This window comes from Amblyomma mixtum, chromosome 5 (genome assembly GCF_055824585.1).
Source record: "Amblyomma mixtum isolate Tamu chromosome 5, ASM5582458v1, whole genome shotgun sequence".
Classification (NCBI taxonomy): domain Eukaryota; kingdom Metazoa; phylum Arthropoda; class Arachnida; order Ixodida; family Ixodidae; genus Amblyomma; species Amblyomma mixtum.
The window spans coordinates 135,144,030-135,162,878 of record NC_143016.1 but is presented as its reverse complement, the minus strand read 5'-3'; the positions used below and the strand labels follow the sequence as shown (position 1 = coordinate 135,162,878).

The 18,849-nt window shown below is 49.3% G+C and overlaps 2 protein-coding genes across 2 annotated transcripts; both read right to left on the bottom strand.

Moving 5' to 3' along the window:
* Nucleotides 1–3,124: 3,124 nt before the first annotated feature.
* Nucleotides 3,125–5,108, bottom strand: LOC149343838 (uncharacterized). Its single transcript, XM_089542511.1, has 2 exons — nucleotides 5,097–5,108; nucleotides 3,125–3,463 (listed from the first exon to the last, which is right to left on the bottom strand). The coding sequence occupies exons 1-2, from the start codon at nucleotides 5,106–5,108 to the stop codon at nucleotides 3,125–3,127; spliced, it is 351 nt and encodes a 116-aa protein (XP_089398637.1).
* A 10,279-nt stretch (nucleotides 5,109–15,387) lies between these two features.
* LOC149343837 (uncharacterized) lies at nucleotides 15,388–17,616 on the bottom strand. The gene is made up of 2 exons (XM_089542510.1): nucleotides 17,605–17,616; nucleotides 15,388–15,726 (listed from the first exon to the last, which is right to left on the bottom strand). The coding sequence occupies exons 1-2, from the start codon at nucleotides 17,614–17,616 to the stop codon at nucleotides 15,388–15,390; spliced, it is 351 nt and encodes a 116-aa protein (XP_089398636.1).
* Nucleotides 17,617–18,849: the final 1,233 nt, after the last annotated feature.

Below are 18,849 nucleotides of genomic sequence, written 5' to 3'. Positions count from 1 at the left end.
TTCCTCTAGCTCAGCCCGTCTTTTACGACAGTGCTCCTGCCATTCTCTTTCTTGCTCCTCGCGGAGCTTTCGTCTTTCCTGCTGCTGAAGCTATTGTCTCTTCTGTTTCTACTCACGGAGCTTTCGCCGTTTCTGCTGCTCTCCTTTCTCTTTCTCCTGACGAAGCTTTCGCGTTTGTTGATTCGCTTTTCGTTCCACGATCATCTCCAACGCCTTGTCTGCCTCCTCGACTGTCACCTCCTCCGCCCGCATAACATCCAAAATCACCTCTATAGTTTTAGTTGGGTCTACTGATATGCCCAGTTCTTCCAAAGTTTCAAGGAGCTCCTCTACCTTGAACTTGTCCATCGCGGATCACACCTCGTGCCACTAATCCCCGCTAAAACGCAAGCCTCAGCTTGAAGCAAACAAAACAAAAAATTTCGCACTTCGCTGTTACGAAAGCTTAAACGGATACTGAGGCGGGTCTTCTGCTTAACTTCTAGGGTTCCGAAGTGCATTGGTTGTTGATCACGTCTGTGAAGTTATTTTTTTTGCAATTCTGGCTAAAACACTGGCGCAGTTACCAAATGAAAGCGCGGTGTTCAAATCTTCCGTGTCCCTCGCGAGCGGAGGAAAGAACAGCGTAAAGGAAAACCTTGTCCATGTAGGCCCGCATGGCGTCTCGTTCAGGAGCCGAGGATACTTCGAACAACCCGAGCGATATTTCAGCGAGCGTTGTTTTCCGTACTGCGTGCGTTGTTCATCGTGTTGCATGTGCTGCGGGCGTACAAAGCGCGTCGGCTGAGTTTGAGAGCCAGGTTCAACACGAAGTACTGCTCTGCGTTCGGGTGCGCGAGAAATGCGGCTGCGACTGTGTATTTTCCACTGTTTCTGGCAAGGTCAAAATCTTGAACGCAGTGGGTCACTGCTCTGAAGAGGGAGAGTTTCATGATGCTAAGACAAGCGTACTCTGCTTTAAGCACTTTCGCCAGAGCGACTGCATGCACAGCTTGTCCCTAAAGCGATCTTTATAGCTTTCTGTCAGAAAAGCATGGCTGAACCACGACACGGTTCCTTCGCTTTTCTCGCACATGACATGCGTGTCGCCACTGCCAAGAAGCACCTCTGCTAAATGAAGGAACACGAGGTAAAGACTTCTACTTCCGATTCTAAATTCATCACTTTACGACAGTTCAGGTCTCTTTGTGTGTGGAAGTTTGCGTGAAGTGTTGACAGCCATCGATCCACGGAGGGTGACCCCGCGATGGGACGGACAGACAGTTTGAGCGCGTGGCTTCATCGGCTTGTCTCCTTTGTTTACCGTCGCGTAACCAGTCAGCGGCACGATTATTCTTGTGCGTGCAGGCTATTCAGAGAATCCCACTGTTGTTTCGGTGGTCGTGGTAGCTATTCGAGATGCTTTCGCTCATATCACGCGCCTGACATGCTCACAAGGCCATGCAGAACCTTTACACAGGCTCAGACATTTGTCGCTCTCTCATCACAGTCGCGGCCAGACTTGCTCGGGCGTGCTGAACAAGTTTTGGTTTGACGCGTCCACGGAAGCAAGTATTGAAGCTCTTCATATGCGGAATCTTGTTTTACCACCTGTTTCTGCGTCGTAACACATACACGATTAAAACGAAAACATTCGAGAGAGGTCTGCCTGTTTTGGGATGCAAGTTCAAGTGAGAAATGAACGCAAACCAAGTACTTGTAAGAAAAGGCTACCTGTCGAAACCTTTCTCGCTTTCTTTGCCAAGGTGTGACGGCGGGCGAGCTGCAGCTAGGCTTTTTAACACATATAGTTGACTACGAGGTCACCGAACTTAAACTGTGGATATAAGGGTTCCGAAGGAGCCATTAATAATTCCCCACGCCTCCTGCACGTGTCATGACTGAAGCAGCAGCGCTGTGCGCGGATTTGGATTTATCTCCAGCATAATAGTTCTGTAAAATTCTATCCTCTGGTCACACGCCTCGCGGTGCTCGGCCACTGCGCTTAGCTCACTTTGCGCCAGCTTTGTGCTGCTTCATCCTTTGCGTGAAATGCTTTGTTTCCCCGTCGTACAACACGGGAAACCAGAGCAGGATATTTTGTACCCAATGCCTTCGGCCTCTTCTTTGGGATGACGGTCTCTCGGGCGGGGCAGGAGGCGTCCGATGGGAGCTTGAGTATCGTTCGCGCACTTCCTTTTCCGAGAATACGAGCTGAGGTTTCGTGACGCCTTTTACGGATAGAATGCATACGCGTTTTTCCCGCTGGCGTATGCTTGGGCTTGGCATAGAATTGTTTTGGTTGCGTCTTTTTTGGTTCCCAATGATACGTGGAATGGACGAACTGGGGTATCCTTTTTATGGAGGTCAGCGAAAACATAGTCGACATAATCGCTTTTACAACACCGCGGAAACCTGCGATTTACGCAGCGCCGGATCTATATCTGCAAATTATGTCCTCAATGTGTCGTCAAAACCTCTTGACCATACAGGCGGCGGCGCGACCAACGGTGTGATCCGCTGCGCCTGCTGCATATTCCTGCAAATAAACACAATTCACAATTTTTTTTTCCTAATTTGGATTCAATATTCGAGTACCCGATTTTCGGAAAAAGTGCTTCAGTGTTCCTTTCAGGAACTTGCGGGGGAGCAGCAATACATCGAACCATTTCTCGGAAATGCGTCAAGCGCAGGTTTTTCTCTCGAGTACATAACTTTTATACTTCTGTTACTGTTACTGATTGTTTTGAAATGTGTTATTTGTAAACGAGTGTCATTCGTGCCACGTATTCTGTTCTGCAAGGAAGCAATGAATAATGTTGGATTTTTACTCCTCCGAAAACTCACCGCTGCTTGCGACATCTTGAAACGGCCTCACTTTCTTGTTTTCTTAGAAAAGGACTGAGTTGAAATAAGTCTCGAGGGCGAATATATTGCTTACAAAGCGGAAACAATGGAAGTGACTCGTCAAGGCGGAAAGTAAATTGCTTTTCAGAGATTTCTCTTACGACGCCTGAAGCGCCCCGAGGTGGAACAGTGTTCCTTGGTTTCGCGATGGGTGGCAGAGCAGGAAACACGCTATAAGCGCGTCACAGTGACAATAATGTTTATTAGTGCATCAATAAATACAAAACTCTTTGTACGTCTATCCGTGATAGCCATGCCCGTGTCCGTAGCTTATCACTTTGTACCCGTGTCCGTAACCACCATAGCCACCGTGGCCGTATCCTCCATAACCACCGTAGCCTCCATAGCCGCCATAGCCACCATGACCGTATCCTCCGTACCCTCCGTAGCCGCCATATCCCCCGTAGCCGCCGTAGCCGCCGTAGCCGCCATAGCCGCCATAGCCGCCATATCCGCCGTGGCCATATCCTCCGTAACCGCCATATCCACCGTAGCCGCCATATCCACCGTAGCCGTGGCCGTAGCCGTAGCCAGCCGTAGCAGCAGCAACCAGGAGACAGAGAGTAATCAGTGATAGCTGAAAAAAAAAGAATTGTGCAATGCGCAATTAGTATTTAACACAATGGGGGCTTAGTACTCCACCTGTCTTGAAAGCACTGACGAGCAGTCTTACCTTTTTAGTGTCCTTCACTGTGTGCATTATAATGGCTGTTGATGAGCTGATTTCAAGCTGACTCATCCAAACCGGGCCAGAAGCATAAATTTTGCCACATACATTTTTCTCCTCTGTACTTGTGGATTACACAAGCCATTTTTTTATCCAAGCGTAGCATTTCAAGCATGATATTGATAAGCTTATCCCGCGTCTAGTTGAAGAAATAGCACCCACCTAAGAGCGCCTCGGTCCGCGCTCTTATTTAAGTGGACGTTATGATAGGAAAACGCACGAACTGCAGCCACGTAGGATTATTGCGAGGTGATAGCACTGTGGATCCTACTAACGTTTAGCTGAAATAGCTGAAAGCAAATGTCGATTTCCCATATGTGGCATGGTCAATGTGGCAATACAGAGAACATAGGGTCCCAGGAGTTTTGTTAGGTACAACAGGCCAGAAGCACAAAGGGCACGTGAAGAATTTGTTCTCAGAGAGCGGCTATCCTATTCTCGTTTCAGAATTGTAATCAGAGCTCAGATTACGGCTAGTAATTTGATAGAACTAAGAAATGTATTTTGACTGCGGATACGAACAAGCAAAAAAAATGTGAAACGTTTAGTGATTTATTGGCGCATGAAAGTAATCGATAAGCTTAGCTCTACTATTCCAGAGCTGGTGTATCTTCTATATGTGATATATGCTGCTCGGTCGAAATCACAGGCACTCGCTTTTTTGAGAACTTCAGTCTACTTTCCTTCTTTGAGACGCCAGTATATGTTAGTGATCAATTTTGTGTCATAACTGCAACGTACAAACACGGTCACATTGAGAGTGAACGTGAACTGGTCACACTTTCTCTATGTTCACGTGTTTCTCCGCTGCATCTATGATACAAGAATGCGACCAACTAGCCCAAAAGCTCGTTTTACATCAGTGATTAATATTGTCAATGCGCTATAGAAGATGCCGATATTGTTGCCTCAAGTGCTTAGTTTTTCTCGCTGTAGGGGTCTCAGAAAATGTTGCTTTAATATCGGAATTTATTACTGTTTTCCGTTCACTTAAATTCCAGTGGTGTCATTAAAGAAGGCATTTTAAAAAAAGCGCATATATAATAGCGCAATTTTCGGCATACTGTAAAATTCCATTCATTTTAAAGAAAACTGCACATACTGCTCCACCGGTCCCGCTTAGGAGTAAGCTTGAGTTAGCACGCTTCTCAATTCGCACACTAAGTGGCCATGGCTGTTGAACTCACGCTTTCATAGGTACTTCTGTACCTATGTTGATATCAGGCCTGCCGCATAGCAAAGGGAAGACATAATCCTAAAACGAGATTTTTTTTATTAGTTGCATGTTTGTTTCATGTTTCTCTCAAATGGATGTCAATTAGCTGTCTGTTTATTTGCTGCCCTACTATAAATTTTACCCTAATGTCTACATGCTCAGATAATTATACGTCACTGGTATTCAAACCATGCTCCCGGCTTGTGCACATACCGCACCAAGCGAATGCGAGAACGAGGTACCAAGAGCTGAAGAAATCCATCTCACCAGGGACTTCATGTTTCTCTCCAGTTGGCGGCTCCCCTGTGCGTGTTATCCGAGAGCGATGCTTTCTCAGTTTCTTAGCTCTCCTCTGCGCCGGGTTCGTATATATACCCGCGCCCTGTGCGATACCCCTCTCCGCCCTAAATATTTGTGGACAAGCCGCTTCGGTAGAGACCCCTGGAGGGAGCAAAAGTTTAAAAAGGCAAAATCCGGAAGTATCTCGCCGCGTGTAACTTAGCCCTACTGGGTTCGATTTCCCTCTTACACTTATTTCGCACAGCCTCAGGGCCAGTAGCATTCGGGAGACTAGGCGGCGAAAAAAAAATGCAGGGTAAGTGAGTTACGTCGCTAGAAGTAAATCTGCGACAAAGGCAAGCTTGAACTGTCCATGTGCTGGAGTAGAGGGGAGCACAACGTCCACTGGCCTTGTTACAACTAATGCGAGAGATCGTGGTGATTGAGAAGCCTTCAGTTTTTTTGTCGTATGTGAGGACCCTGTGCGGTTAATGGTTCGTTGCGAAGATTTTATGTGTGGTATACATGTGCGCGGCGTGTATTATATTTTCCTGTACACAAGCTGGTTTCGATCGCCGGCAGTTTGTTGGTGGTGAGAAGGAATCTTAAGCCAAGGCAATTAAGTTATTTAATTTGCGCTTCGTAATTTCGAATGGCTGGTGCTGTTGTTACGAAATGCAAATACCCAATTCGTGGCTCTTCGTAGGGCTCAAAGTTGCCTGAAATAAAATACTGTAATGGGAACGACCGGCAGCCGTTCACGCGGTGGGACGAAGAGGAGAACGAAGTGCTGTGCTGATTTCGGTGTTACTCCTGGGTGTGTGCCTGCCGTGACGCGTCTTTGGTCAACGGCCTCCGACCTGTGCTTCGAAGACGCTCCTGTACACTTGGTGGAGGTGCTTCGATCCCCGTCCCGGTGCTCAACCTGGAACTTAGGAGCGGAACGCTACTTACACCGCCAACAATGCCAAACACTTCGACGCAGTCGTCGCCGGCCACCCCTGCCACCGTCCTCTGTTCCGGGGTCCAACGACAGCGCGACCCTTCCCCATTTAGCGGTATACGGACGACCAGGACGTCGACGACTGGTTGGCGTCCTACGAGCGCGTCAGCACTTACAATCGGTGGGACGATTCCATCAAGCTGAGCAACGTGCTCTTCTATCTCACAGACGTTGCCAACTTATGGTTTCGTAACCATGAAGCGGACCTTCCCACCTGGTCATCATTCAAGACAAGCTTCGCCGACGTTTTCGGCCGCCCCGCCGTGCGGAAACTCCGCGCCGAGCAACGTCTCCGTGCTCGAGCACAGCTACCGACCGAAACATTCACCGGCTACATTGAAGACATTGTCGATTTATGTAAGCGCGTGAACCCTTCGATGTCCGAGGCTGACAAAGTTAATAACATTCTTAAAGGCATAGCAGATGACGCCTTCCAAATGCTCCTGGCGAAGAACCCCACCTCCGTCAGTGCCGTCATCGAGCTGTGCCAAAGCTTCGACGAGTTGCGCAAGCAACGCGCTTCTACGCGGCAGTCTGGTGCGCCTCCCGAGAGTCTTGCTGGCTTGGCCCTTGGTCCCTCGTCTTCGGACCAAACCCTCTTCATGGAGCGCGTGAAAGATTTTATACGCGAGGAAATCGCCCGCCAGCTTTCTCTTCTCCATCAAGTGCCAGACCCTGTCTGCCCTACTGCCGACCTAGCGCCCTCCCTTGCGCCGACTATCCGCCGTGTTGTTCAGGAGCAGGTCGCTGCAGTCCTGCCGTCCAGCCCCCCGCCTCTTCCTGTCGCAGCACCACTCACCTATGCGGAAGCCGTCCGACGGGCACCGCGCTCGCTTGCCTCTCCTACGTACCGCAGCAGCCCTGCCTATTATGCTCCAACCCCATCCATGCCACTTCCGCCAGCCTCGTTTCCTCGCACACGACGACATCCTACGAACCCTTGGCGCACCGCCGATAATCGGCCCATCTGCTACGCTTGTGGGCTTCCAGGGCACGTCGCACGTCTCTGCCGTCAGCGCTTGCCTCGCTATGGGGATGCTGTGCGCCCGTACGATCACGGATACGATCACGAGCCGACCTTGCCCAATGCCTCTTCTGGCTCGTCTATGTCTCGCCCCCAGTACTCGACTCGCCGCTCGCCTTCGCCTCGCCGCCGTTCAATTTCCCCAATGCTTCGGCGACCAGAACCTCTCCGTGAGGAAAACTGAATGCCGCAGTTCCGGAGGCAAGAACTGCGTCTTTTGCGAACTCACCAAGTCCTCCGTTTGCTCCCGCTAATGTGGTTCAGGCGTTTGTCGAAGGTGTACCTGTTCTCGCGCTCGTTGACACGGGCGCTGCCGTGTCTGTGATTAGTGACTCTCTTCGCCGCAAAATTCGCAAGGTGACGACGCCCCTGTCTGACTTTTCGCTCCGTACGGCCACCTCGCAGCGCATTCACCCCATCGCAGCCTGCACCGTACGAGTTTCTATCAACGACGTAGAATATCTCATCGAGTTTGTTGTGCTGAGTGCGTGCTCTCACGATATCATCCTTGGATGCGACTTCCTGTCCACCCACCATGCAGTGATTGATTGTGCTCGTGCTGAACTTGCGCTATCTTCCGTGTGTAACGTTTCCCTGTGCGACCTGCCTGTGCCCTCCGCTAAACTTCTCGTAGCCGCCGACACCACCATACCTCCCTTTTCTTCTGTCCTCGTCCCGCTCTTACCTGACTCTGCCTTCGGCAGCCCTGTTCTCTTCACACCCACTACTGCTGCCACCCGCCGTCACCACCTTTTGATTCCTTTCGCCGTTCTCACGATTTCCGGTGGTCACTGTGCCATTTATGTCTCCAACCCTTTTGCTTGCCCGTCCTCTCTCCTTCGCGGCGAATGCCTCGGTCGTATCGAAGAACTGGACCCTGCACTTGCCTACGAGTTCTCTGATCACCGTGCATGTCCCGAGGTTGCTCTCCTCGACATTTGTGCGACCACGCCCGATCCGCGTCCCGCCGACGTATTTCATCGCGCCATCGCTACCGACCTTCCGCCCGCTCAACGTGACCAGCTACTGCAACTTCTCCAACGCTTCAGCGCGTCTTTTGACCTTTTTTAACATCCTTTTTTTGCCGTGCGTTCGCCGTCTCTCACGAAATTGACACAGGTTCGCACGCCCCCTTGTGCCAGCGACCGTACTGCGTCTCGCCCACAGAGCGCCGCGTCATCCGTGACAATGTCGACGATATGCTACAGCGCGGCATCATACAGCCTTCTCACAGCCCTTGGGCCTCTCCTGTTGTCCTGGTGACGAAAAAAAATGGTTCCATCCGGTTCTGCGTGGACTACCGTCGTCTCAACCAGATTACTCGCAAGGACGTTTACCCTCTACCCCGAATCGACGACGCACTGGACTGCTTGCAGGGAGCGGAGTATTTTTCGTCCTTAGACTTACGCTCTGGATACTGGCAAGTCCCGATGGCTGCTGCTGACCGGCCGAAAACCGCCTTCGTCACACTAGACGGCCTGTATGAATTCAATGTCATGCCATTCGGCCTATGCAATGCCCCAGCCACATTCGAGAGAATGATGGATAACATTCTCAGCGGGCTCAAATGGGAAACGTGTCTGTGCTATCTGGATGACATTGTCCTTTTTTTCCAAAGATTTTTCTTCCCATTTACTTCGCCTCCAGCGTGTTCTCACGTGCCTTACTGCAGCCGGGCTACAACTAAACCTCAAGAAATGTCACTTCGGTGCCACGAAGCTGACGATATTAGGTCATGTCATCTCCAAAGATGGTGTTCTTCCTGACCCTGCCAAACTTCGCGCCGTCGCTGACTTTCCCAAACCGACCACCTTAAAAGAACTTCGCAGTTTTGTAGGCTTGTGTTCATACTTCCGCCGCTTCATCCGGAATTTCGCCTGTATCATCGCCCCTTTAACGCAGCTTCTTGCCGGCAGCCCGAACCTCTCGTCTTGGTCACCCGCCTGCGATGCCGCATTCGACACTTTACGTCGCCTTCTGGTCTCCCCGCCAATACTGCGCCATTTTGATCCTGACTGTCCGACCGAAATTCACACCGACGCGAGCGGTGGGGGGTTGGGCGCAGTTCTTGCCCAACGGAAGACTGGGTATCCAGAATACGTTGTCGCTTACGCCAGCCGCACTCTCACCAAGGCGGAATCTAACTATTCAGTGACAGAAAAAGAGTGTCTGGCCATCATTTGCGCGATTGCCAAGTTCCGCCCTTACGTCTACGGCCGGCCCTTCTATGTCGTCACCGACCATCATGCTCTTTGCTGGCTGTCCTCCCTCAAAGATCCCTCTGGCCGACTTGCCCGCTGGGCTTTACGTCTGCAGGAATTTGATATTCACGTCATTTATCGCTCTGGACGCAAGCACTCCGACGCCGACGCACTTTCCCGTTCACCACTTCCTTGCGATTCCGCCTCTGCCCTCGTCTGTGCCTATGATTTCTCGTCGTTCGGTGTCCCTGATATGCTCTCCGAACAACAGCAGGATCCTTGGATCAACTCACTCCTCACCTTCCTCTCTAATCCCTCGCCACCTTCTTCATCCCGTACTCTTCATCGCCAAGCCCACCATTTTGCCGTTCGTGATGGCCTCTTATACCGGCGTAACTACCTGTCCGAAGGGCGGAAGTGGCTGTTGGTGATTCCTCGCCACCTCCGTGCTGCGATCTGCGCCTCTTTCCACGCAGACCCACAATACGGCCATGCCGGTGTATTGAAGACGTATGCTCACCTGCGTCTGCGATATTATTGGCGCGGTATGTACCGCTTCGTACGACAGTACATTCGGTCGTGTACAGCCTGCCAACGTCGCAAGAACCCTCCCCGCCACAACACCGCCCCATTGCAGCCGTTACCCTGCCCTGCCCGCCCCTTTGACCGCGTCGGCATTGATCTTTACGGTCCGCTTCCCACCAGTTCGGCTAAAAACCGCTGGGTCATCGTGGCCGTTGACCACCTAACCCGCTACGTAGAAACGTCGCCTCTCCAATCTGCGACCGCACAGGACGTTGCTTCTTTCATCCTACACCGTCTTGTTCTTCGTCACGGCGCCCCGAAAGAATTGCTCAGTGACCGTGGCCGTGTTTTTCTATCGGAAGTCGTCGCGGCACTGCTCAAGGAATGCAAAATCGTTCATCGCTGTACCAGCGCCTATCACCCCCAAACCAACGGCATGACTGAACGGTTCAACCACACTCTCAGTGACATGCTCGCCATGTACGTTGATACCGCCCACTCCAACTGAGATAAAGTACTTCCTTTCGTAACCTACGCGTATAATACGGCTACGCAGACAACGACGGGATTCTCTCCTTTCTTCCTCTTATATGGTCGCGAGCCTACCTCCACAATGGACACCATCCTTCCCTATCGCCCTGATTCTTCCGAGACAACATCCTTCTCCGAAGCCCACATGTATGCCGAAGAATGTCGACAACTTGCGCGCTCTTTCACCCCACCACTCCAGCAGCACCAGAAGCACCATCGGGATCCCTCGGACCCTCCCGCGTCATATCCCTCCGGCGCACTCGTTTGGCTCTGGGTGCCTTCCTCCACTCCCGGCCTCGCCACGAAACTACTTTCCCGCTATCACGGCCCTTACCGCGTTCTTCAACAAACTTTTCCCGTGAATTACATAGTTGAGCCCCTTGACCCCTCCCCGGATCATCGTCGCCGGGGGCGTGAAACTGTACACGTCGAGCGTCTTAAGCCCTACTACGATCCGACAATTCTTTCGTCCCCGTAAGTCGCCAGGATGGCTTCTTTTCGCCGGGGAGGTAACTGTAATGGGAACGACCGGCAGCCGTTCACGCGGTGGGACGAAGAGGAGAACGAAGTGCTGTGCTGGTTTCGGTGTTACTCCTGGGTGTGTGCCTGCCGTGACGCGTCTTTGGTCAACGGCCTCCGACCTGTGCTTCGAAGACGCACCTGTACAATACGTTATAAATATGTCTTCGCACAAGGAAAGAATATGGAGGTCTTGGCAGACCTGTGCACACAAGCATGAAAGGGCATTACTTGTCACGCTTTTATTGCACGTACAACAGTTGCACTGACTTAGATTCTCATTCTGTGGTGAAGCAGCAATTGTGCCGGTAACAAATTTCTGATATATTTGTATAGTGTTAAATTATTTATGCTTACTGTATTCTGCTCTAAGCACTTTCGCCAGAGCGACTGCATGCAGAGCTGGTCCCTAATGCGATCTCTAGGGCTTTCTTTCGAAAAGACATGATTGAACTGCCACACGGTTCCTTCGATTTTCTCGCGCATCAGACGCATGTCACCACCGCCAAGGAGCGCCCCAGCTAAAAGAACAAACAGGAGGTAAAGGCTTCTGCTTCCGATTCTAATTTCGTCACTTTATGACAGTTCAGGTCTCTTTGTTTGTGGTGCGTGAAGGGCTGACAGCCATCAATCAACGGAGATCTTCAGCGCGTGGCTGCATCGGCTTGTCTCCTTTTTTCACGCAAGTGGATGCACTACAGCCATCTGCGCTTACTTTCGCGTAACCAATCAGCGGCATGATTATTCCTGTGAGTACGGGCTATTCAGAAAATCCCAATGTAGTTTCGGAGATAGTGGTAGCTCTGCGAGATGCTTTCCTGCATGTCAGACGCCTAACATGCTCACAAGCCCCTGCAGAACTTCTACACAAGCTCAGACATGTGTCGTTCTCCCAGCACAGTCGGGGCCAGAATTGCTTGGACGTGCTGAGCAAGTTTTGGTTTCACGCGTCCAAGGAAGCAAGTATTGAAGCTCTTGATATGCGGAATCTTCTTTTACTACCCGTTTCGGCGTCGTCATACATACGCGATTAAAATGAAACTGTTCGAGAGAGGCCTGTCTATTTTCGGATGCAAGTTCAAGTGAGAAATGAACGCCAACCAAGTTCTTGTGAGAAAACGCTGCGTTTCGAAACCTTTCTTGCTTTCTTCGCCAAGGCGTGACGGCCGGCCAGTTGCAGCTAGGCTTCTTAACATACATATAGTTAAATACGAGGTCACTGAACTTAAGCTGTGTATGTAGGTGGAAAAAAGGGATCCGAAAAAGCCATTAATAGTTCCCTACGTCTGCTGCACGTGTCGTGACTGAAGCAACAGCTTTGTGCGCGGATTTGGTTTCACCTTCAGCACAATAGTTCTGACAAAATCTATCCTGTGGTCACATGCCTCGCAGTGTTGGGCCACTGCGCTTAGCTCACTTTGCGCCAGGTTTGTTTCCGTGAAGTGCTTTGTCTCCCCGTCGTACAACACGGGCAACCGGAGCAGGATGTCTTGTAAACAATGCCTTGGGCCTCTTCTTTGGGATGACGGTCTATCGGGCGGGGCAGGAGCCGTCTGATGGGAGTAATCTGCTTGAGTATCGTTCGCGCACTTCCTTTTCCGAGAATACGAGCCGAGGTTTCGCGACGCCTTTTACGCATGGAATGCATACGCGTTTTTCCCGCTGGCGTATGCTTGGGCTAGGCGTAGAAATGTTTTGGTTGCGCCTTTTTTTGGCTTCAAATGATACATGGAATGGATGAACTCAGCGCAAGAATAGTCATGTTAATCGCTTTTAGAACACCGAGAAAACCTACGATTTGCACTCAACGCAGCGCCAGACCTATATCGGCGATTTCTCTTGTCCTCAAAGTGTCGTCACGACCACTTGACCGAACAGGTGGCGGCGCGACGAACAGTGTGCGCCGCGGCGCCTGCTGCATAGTTCTGCTAAAAAAAAACAATTCGCGCTCTTTTTGCTGAATTGGGTTCGATATTCGAGTACGCAGCATGAAAACAGCCACTGCAAGCCCGATTTTCACAATAGGTGCTGCAGTGTTCCATTAAGGAACTTGTGGGGGTGGGGGGTAGCAGTGTCGTCGAAGAGTTTTTCACAAATGCGTTAAGCCAGGTTTTTCTCTCAAGTACGTAACTTTTATACTTCTTTTATACCTGTGCTACACGGGTACATTCGAGTGACATCTGAGTCGAATGGCAGTCGAGATTTAGAATGGCATTCGAACTGGACGGACTCCTGCAGTGCTGCACGACACTTTCCAAACGCATTCTAAATTCCCAGCTCGTTTTCAATGTACAACGACGACGACGGTCGCACTAGTCCGACAACGGCACTATCACGGTGAACAGCAGCATGTGATTATAGTGGACTATCTAGTTCACTTTAATATTATTGTAGTGGGACAAGTTTTTTGGCTAAACGACACCGACGAATCCGATCGGCGGACGGTCAGCTTTCATGCCGTCGGGAGTTCGGCGGCTGAGCGAAAACACTCTGATGAGGTGACCTTGCGAATACATGCGCGCTTATACATTATCCGTATTGGAAATAAGCGAAACTAACGGCTATATTTCACATGTGCACTCTTGGACACTCAGTAGCGATAACCACTTGCCAAATTAATTTCAGTCGACGACGACTTCGTTTTCTCAGCGACGACTAGGGCTAACGAGTCCGCAGGGTTGGATCGGTGATTGCGGTGGTTGTGAAGAACGAATTCACAAGTTTTAGCGAATGCAAATGGTCAACGAGTGTAGTTTTGACAACAGTGACATGAAATTAAGTATTGCTTACATTGCAGGACGCGCATACGATGAACGGGAAGCGACGGTGTGACTCGGGCTGCCGAGCAGTGCTTTACGGCCAGCAGCAGTCGTCGCCGTCACTAGCTTGTCGGTAACAAGTTAGGCCATTTCAGTTAACGCGAATGGCTACCAAACATACTTCTGGATAACGTAGTTTAAAATAAAATACTGGGCATGTCGGAGGAAGCCGGAAAAATTAGCCAGAAGCGCCGGTCCTAGGCGATGTCAACAACCCGGCTGTCAAGTGTTTCTCGGGCGAGCGATCGCGTCGGCGCTTCGCACAAATTGTCTCACTGCGTAAATAAGCACGGGTACAACCGGTACGGAATAGAAGAGATTATTTAATAGAACTAAAGCGCATATTTCGTTTTATGTCTTGCAAACGAGCACAAGCTGTTCATATGCAACGATGTAAACAGCAGTATGAGTGCAGTCGTCCTCATCGGCGCGCTCCTGAGGAAATTTTATGCACCCGCGATAAATGTCCATTGGTGTACTATTATCTGAAAGCACTCACTTAGACGGAATACGAACCATTTGCTAAACAAACAGCAGAAGAAAAGCGAGTAGCGGGTATCGAAATCAACAGCCACAGAGCCGAAAGCAGTCGCGCGGCTGTTGGCTGGGCGAAGCGACGGCGACGGCTATTGGTCGGTTCGGGCTGTGTTCGCGTTTCGAAGGCATTCCAAAATCTGGAATGTCTCCGCGGAGCTCCGTCGACTCGAATGCCATCTGAACCGAATGCCGTTGAAAAACTTCGTGTAGTAGCGTTAGTTCGGCAGTCGAGTCGAATGACATTCGGTTGGAAGGCATTCGAAACGCCCGTGTAGCAGGGGTACAATTACTGATTGTTTCGGAAGGTGTTATTTGTGAGCCAGTGTCAATAGTGACCGTGTCATTCGTTTTCTCTTCATTTCAGATGTCATTTTTTTAGTCCTCTTGCGTGGCAAGGCTTTTTGTCCTGATATTCCATCTGGTGAACTATTCGCCTTAAAGCACTATTTCATGTTTACCTCTGCATGCCTTCTGTGTTTCCCCACTCCAGGGAATTATTTCCTTCTCGGTCTGTTGTTCCAATGTCGAGGTGGGGGTTGGCCGTAGCTTTATCAAGGTGTCGGCGAACAGCTTACACACTGGACCCTAGTCTTCACGTAAGGCGGAATGGTCGAATAATGATTAATATAAAAAAAAAATATTTATTAACCGCCGCAATCAAAGTTTGTTATTGTTGCTACTCTTGCTGTGTAATTTTGGGAAGCCGAAAGCAATGAATAATATCGGATTTTTACTCCTCTGAAAAATCACCGCTGCTGGCAACAATGGCAAACTGCCACACTTTTTTTGTTTTGTACGAAAAGGACACTGTTTAAATGTGTTTTGATGGCGAATGGCTTTTTATAAAACGTAAACAGTTGAAATGAGTCGTCAAGGTGGAAAGAAAATGAAATGTGGCAATACAGAGAACATAAGGTCGCAGGAGTTTTGCTGGGTGCAACAGGCCAGGAGCAGAAAGGGCGCGTGAAGAATTTGTGCTCTTACGACGCCTGAAGCGCCCCGAATGTGAACGGTGTTCCTTGATTTCGCGATGGGTGGCAGGACATGGAACACGCTATAAGCGCGTAACAGTGAAAATAATGTTTATTAGTACATCAATAAATACAAACTCTTTGTACAACTACCCGTGATAGCCATGTCCGTGTCCGTAGCTTATCACTTTGTACCCGTGTCCGTAACCACCATAGCCGCCGTGGCCGTATCCTCCATAACCACCGTAGCCTCCATAGCCGCCATAGCCACCATGGCCGTATCCTCCGTACCCTCCGTAGCCGCCATATCCCCCGTAGCCGCCGTAGCCACCATAGCCGCCATATCCGCCGTGGCCATATCCTCCATAACCGCCATAACCTCCGTAGCCGCCATATCCACCGTAGCCGCCGTATCCACCGTAGCCGTGCCCGTAGCCGTAGCCAGCCGTAGCAGCAGCAACCAGGACACAGAGAGTAATCAGTGATAGCTGAAACAAAAAGAAGTCCATTTGCAATTAGTATTTAGCACAATGGTAGGCCTACTCACACACCTTTCTTGAAGGCACTGACGTTCTGTCCTATCGGCTTCGTGTCCCTCACTGTGTGCATTATAATGGCTATATTGACGAGCCGATTTCAAGCGCACTCATCCAAGCCGGACCAAGAACAAATTAGGCCTCATTTTTTTTTCTTCTATGTACGTGTTGATTACACAAGCAATCTTGAATCCAAGCCTTGCATTTCAAACATGATAAGGGAAAGCTTATCACGTGTCTAGTTGGAGAACTGCACCACGTAAGAGCGCCTCGGTCTTGGCTCTTAGCTCTCTAGACGTTAAGATAGGGAAACGCACGAACTGGAGCCACCTAGGATTATTGCGTCGTGATAGCATTGTGAATTCTGATCACGTTTAGCTGAAGGCAGCTGTCGATTTCTCAATGCGGCATGGTCAAATGTTTAGTTTAGTTTTCGGGAGTTCAACGTCCCAAAGCGACTCAGGCTATGAAGGACGCCGTAGTGAAGGGCTCCGGAAATTTCGACCACCTGGGGTTCTTTAACGTGCACTGACATCGCACAGTACACGGGCCTCTAGAATTTCTCCTCCAAATAAATTCAACCGCCGCGGCCGGGATCGAACCCGCGTCTTTCGGGTCAGCAGCCGAGCACCATAACTACTGAGCCACCGCGGCGGGGCGCATGGTCAAATGTGGCAATGCAGAGAACATAAGGTCGCCGGAATTTTGTTAGGGGTAACAGGCCAGGAACAGAAAGGGCGCGTTAAGAATTTGTTCTCAGAGAGAGACTTTCCTATTCTCATCTCGCAATTATAATCAGAGCTCAAGTTATGGCTAGTAATTTGATAGAACCAAGAAATTTAATGTGACTGCGGATACGAACAAGCGAGAAAAATGTCAAACGTTTGATGATTAATTGGCGCATGAAAGTAATCAGCAAGCCTATTTCGACTATTCCAGAGTTAGCGTGTCTGTTATGTGATAGTCCGCTGAGTCGAAACCTGAGGGACTCGCTTTTATGAATTTCAGACTAGTTTCCTACTTTGAGACGCCGGTACATGTTATTGATTAATTTTGTATCATATATAACTGCAGAGTACAAAAACTGTCACATTAAGAGTGAACGTGAACTGGTCACACTTTGTCTATGTGAACGTGTTTCTTCGCTGCATTTATTATATAAGAATGCGACCAACTAGCCCAAAAGCTCGTTTTACATCAGTGATTTCAGAGCGCTATTGAAGATGCCTGCATTGCTGCCTCATGTGCTTAGCTTTGCTCTTTAGAGGAGTGTCAGAAAATGTGAGTTTAATATCGGAATTTATTTTTGTTTTCCATTCACTTAATTGCAGTCGCATTAAAGAAGGCTTTTTGAAAAAAAAAACACATATATAATATTGTTGTTTTGGGAGTACATTTAAATGCCATTCATTGTAAAGAAAATTGCACATACTGCTCCGCTGATCCCACTTAGGGATAAGCTTGAGTTAGCACGCTTCTAAATTGCGAGGATTCGTCTCTACACCGCATACTAGGGTGCCACAGCTGTTGAACTCATGCTTTCAGAGATACTGCTGTACCTATGTTGATATCAGTTCTGCCACATAGCATAGGGAAGCCATATTTCTAAAACAAGATTTTTTTTTATTGGTGGCGTGTTTGTTTCATGTTTGTCTCAAATGGATGACGATTAGCTGTGTGTACGCTGCGCGCCTGTAAATTTTGCCGTAACGTCTACATACCCAGGTAGTTCTGCGTCACTGGTATTCAAACTATGCTCACGGCTTGTGCATATAACGCACCAAGCGAATGCGAGAACGAGGTACCAAAAGTTGCAGAAATCCATCTCACCAGGGACTTCATGTTTCTCTCCAGTTGGCGGTTTCCCAGTGTGTGTTATCCGAGAGCGATGCTTGCTCAGTTTCTCAGCTCTCCTCTGCGCCGGGTTCGTATATATACCCGCGCCCTGTGCGATACCCCTCTCCGCCCTAAATATTTCTGGACAAGCCGCTTCGGTAGAGACCCGTGGCGGAGTAAAAAGTTTACAAAGGCAAAATCCGGAAGTATTTCGCCGCGTGTAACCTAGCCCTACTGGCTTCGATTTTGCTCTTTCCCGTGTGTTTATTTCCCGCAGCCTCAGGGCCAGTAGCATTCGGGAGAGCAGGCGGCGAAAAAAAAGGCAGGGTAAACGAGTTACGTCGCTAAAAGTAAATTGCGACAAAGGCAAGCCCGAGGTGTCCATGTGCTGATGTAGTGGAGGGCCCAGTGACCACTGGCCTTGTTACAACGAAGGAGAGAGGTTCCGCTGATTGCCATGCCTTGCGGTTTTTTACCGTGAGGACCTTGTGCGGCTAATGGTTCGTTGCGGAGATTTGCAGTGTGGTATATATGTGCCTGGCGTGCATTATTTTTATCTGTAAACTAGCTGCGTTTGATCGCCGGCAGCTTTTTGATGGTGAGAAGGAATTTTAAGCCAAAGAAACTGTCATTTCTATAAGGCTTGATTTCTATTGCGAATGAGTTTTGCTTTTGTTACGAAATACACACGCCCAATTCATGGCTCTTCGAAGGGCTTACATTTCTCTGAAAGGAAGTACGTTATGAAATGTGTTGTACATGAGGAAGAAAAATGGAGGTTGTGGCTGACCTGTTTACACAAGCATGAAAGGACATGTGCTTGTCATGCTTTCATTGCACGTAGAAGAGATGCACCGGCTTAAATTCTGACTCTGGTGGAATGCAAGCACACTGCTGATGAGAAATTGCTGATATATTTGTATGTTGTTTTTTATTGTTCGTACTGTTAGCCCCCATTTCAGGGAGGTGACAAGGAGGGGAATAGAGTGATTTCAAGAAGCCAAAAATTAGTCATAGACTTTGAAACATTATGTATGTATTGACGAATAATTTGTTGAAAATTGCAAGTAAAACCTTCATCTACTGACTGATGTTAATGGCACACAAAACAAGAATGCACACAGAATATGTTTTGAAATTAAGCTTTAAAAGCACCGCTCAGTGTGTGTCGGCATGTGTGAGAAGTCGAATTTGTGTTGAGGCTTACTGCCGCCTTCGGCTTGCCGTGATTAATCTCCG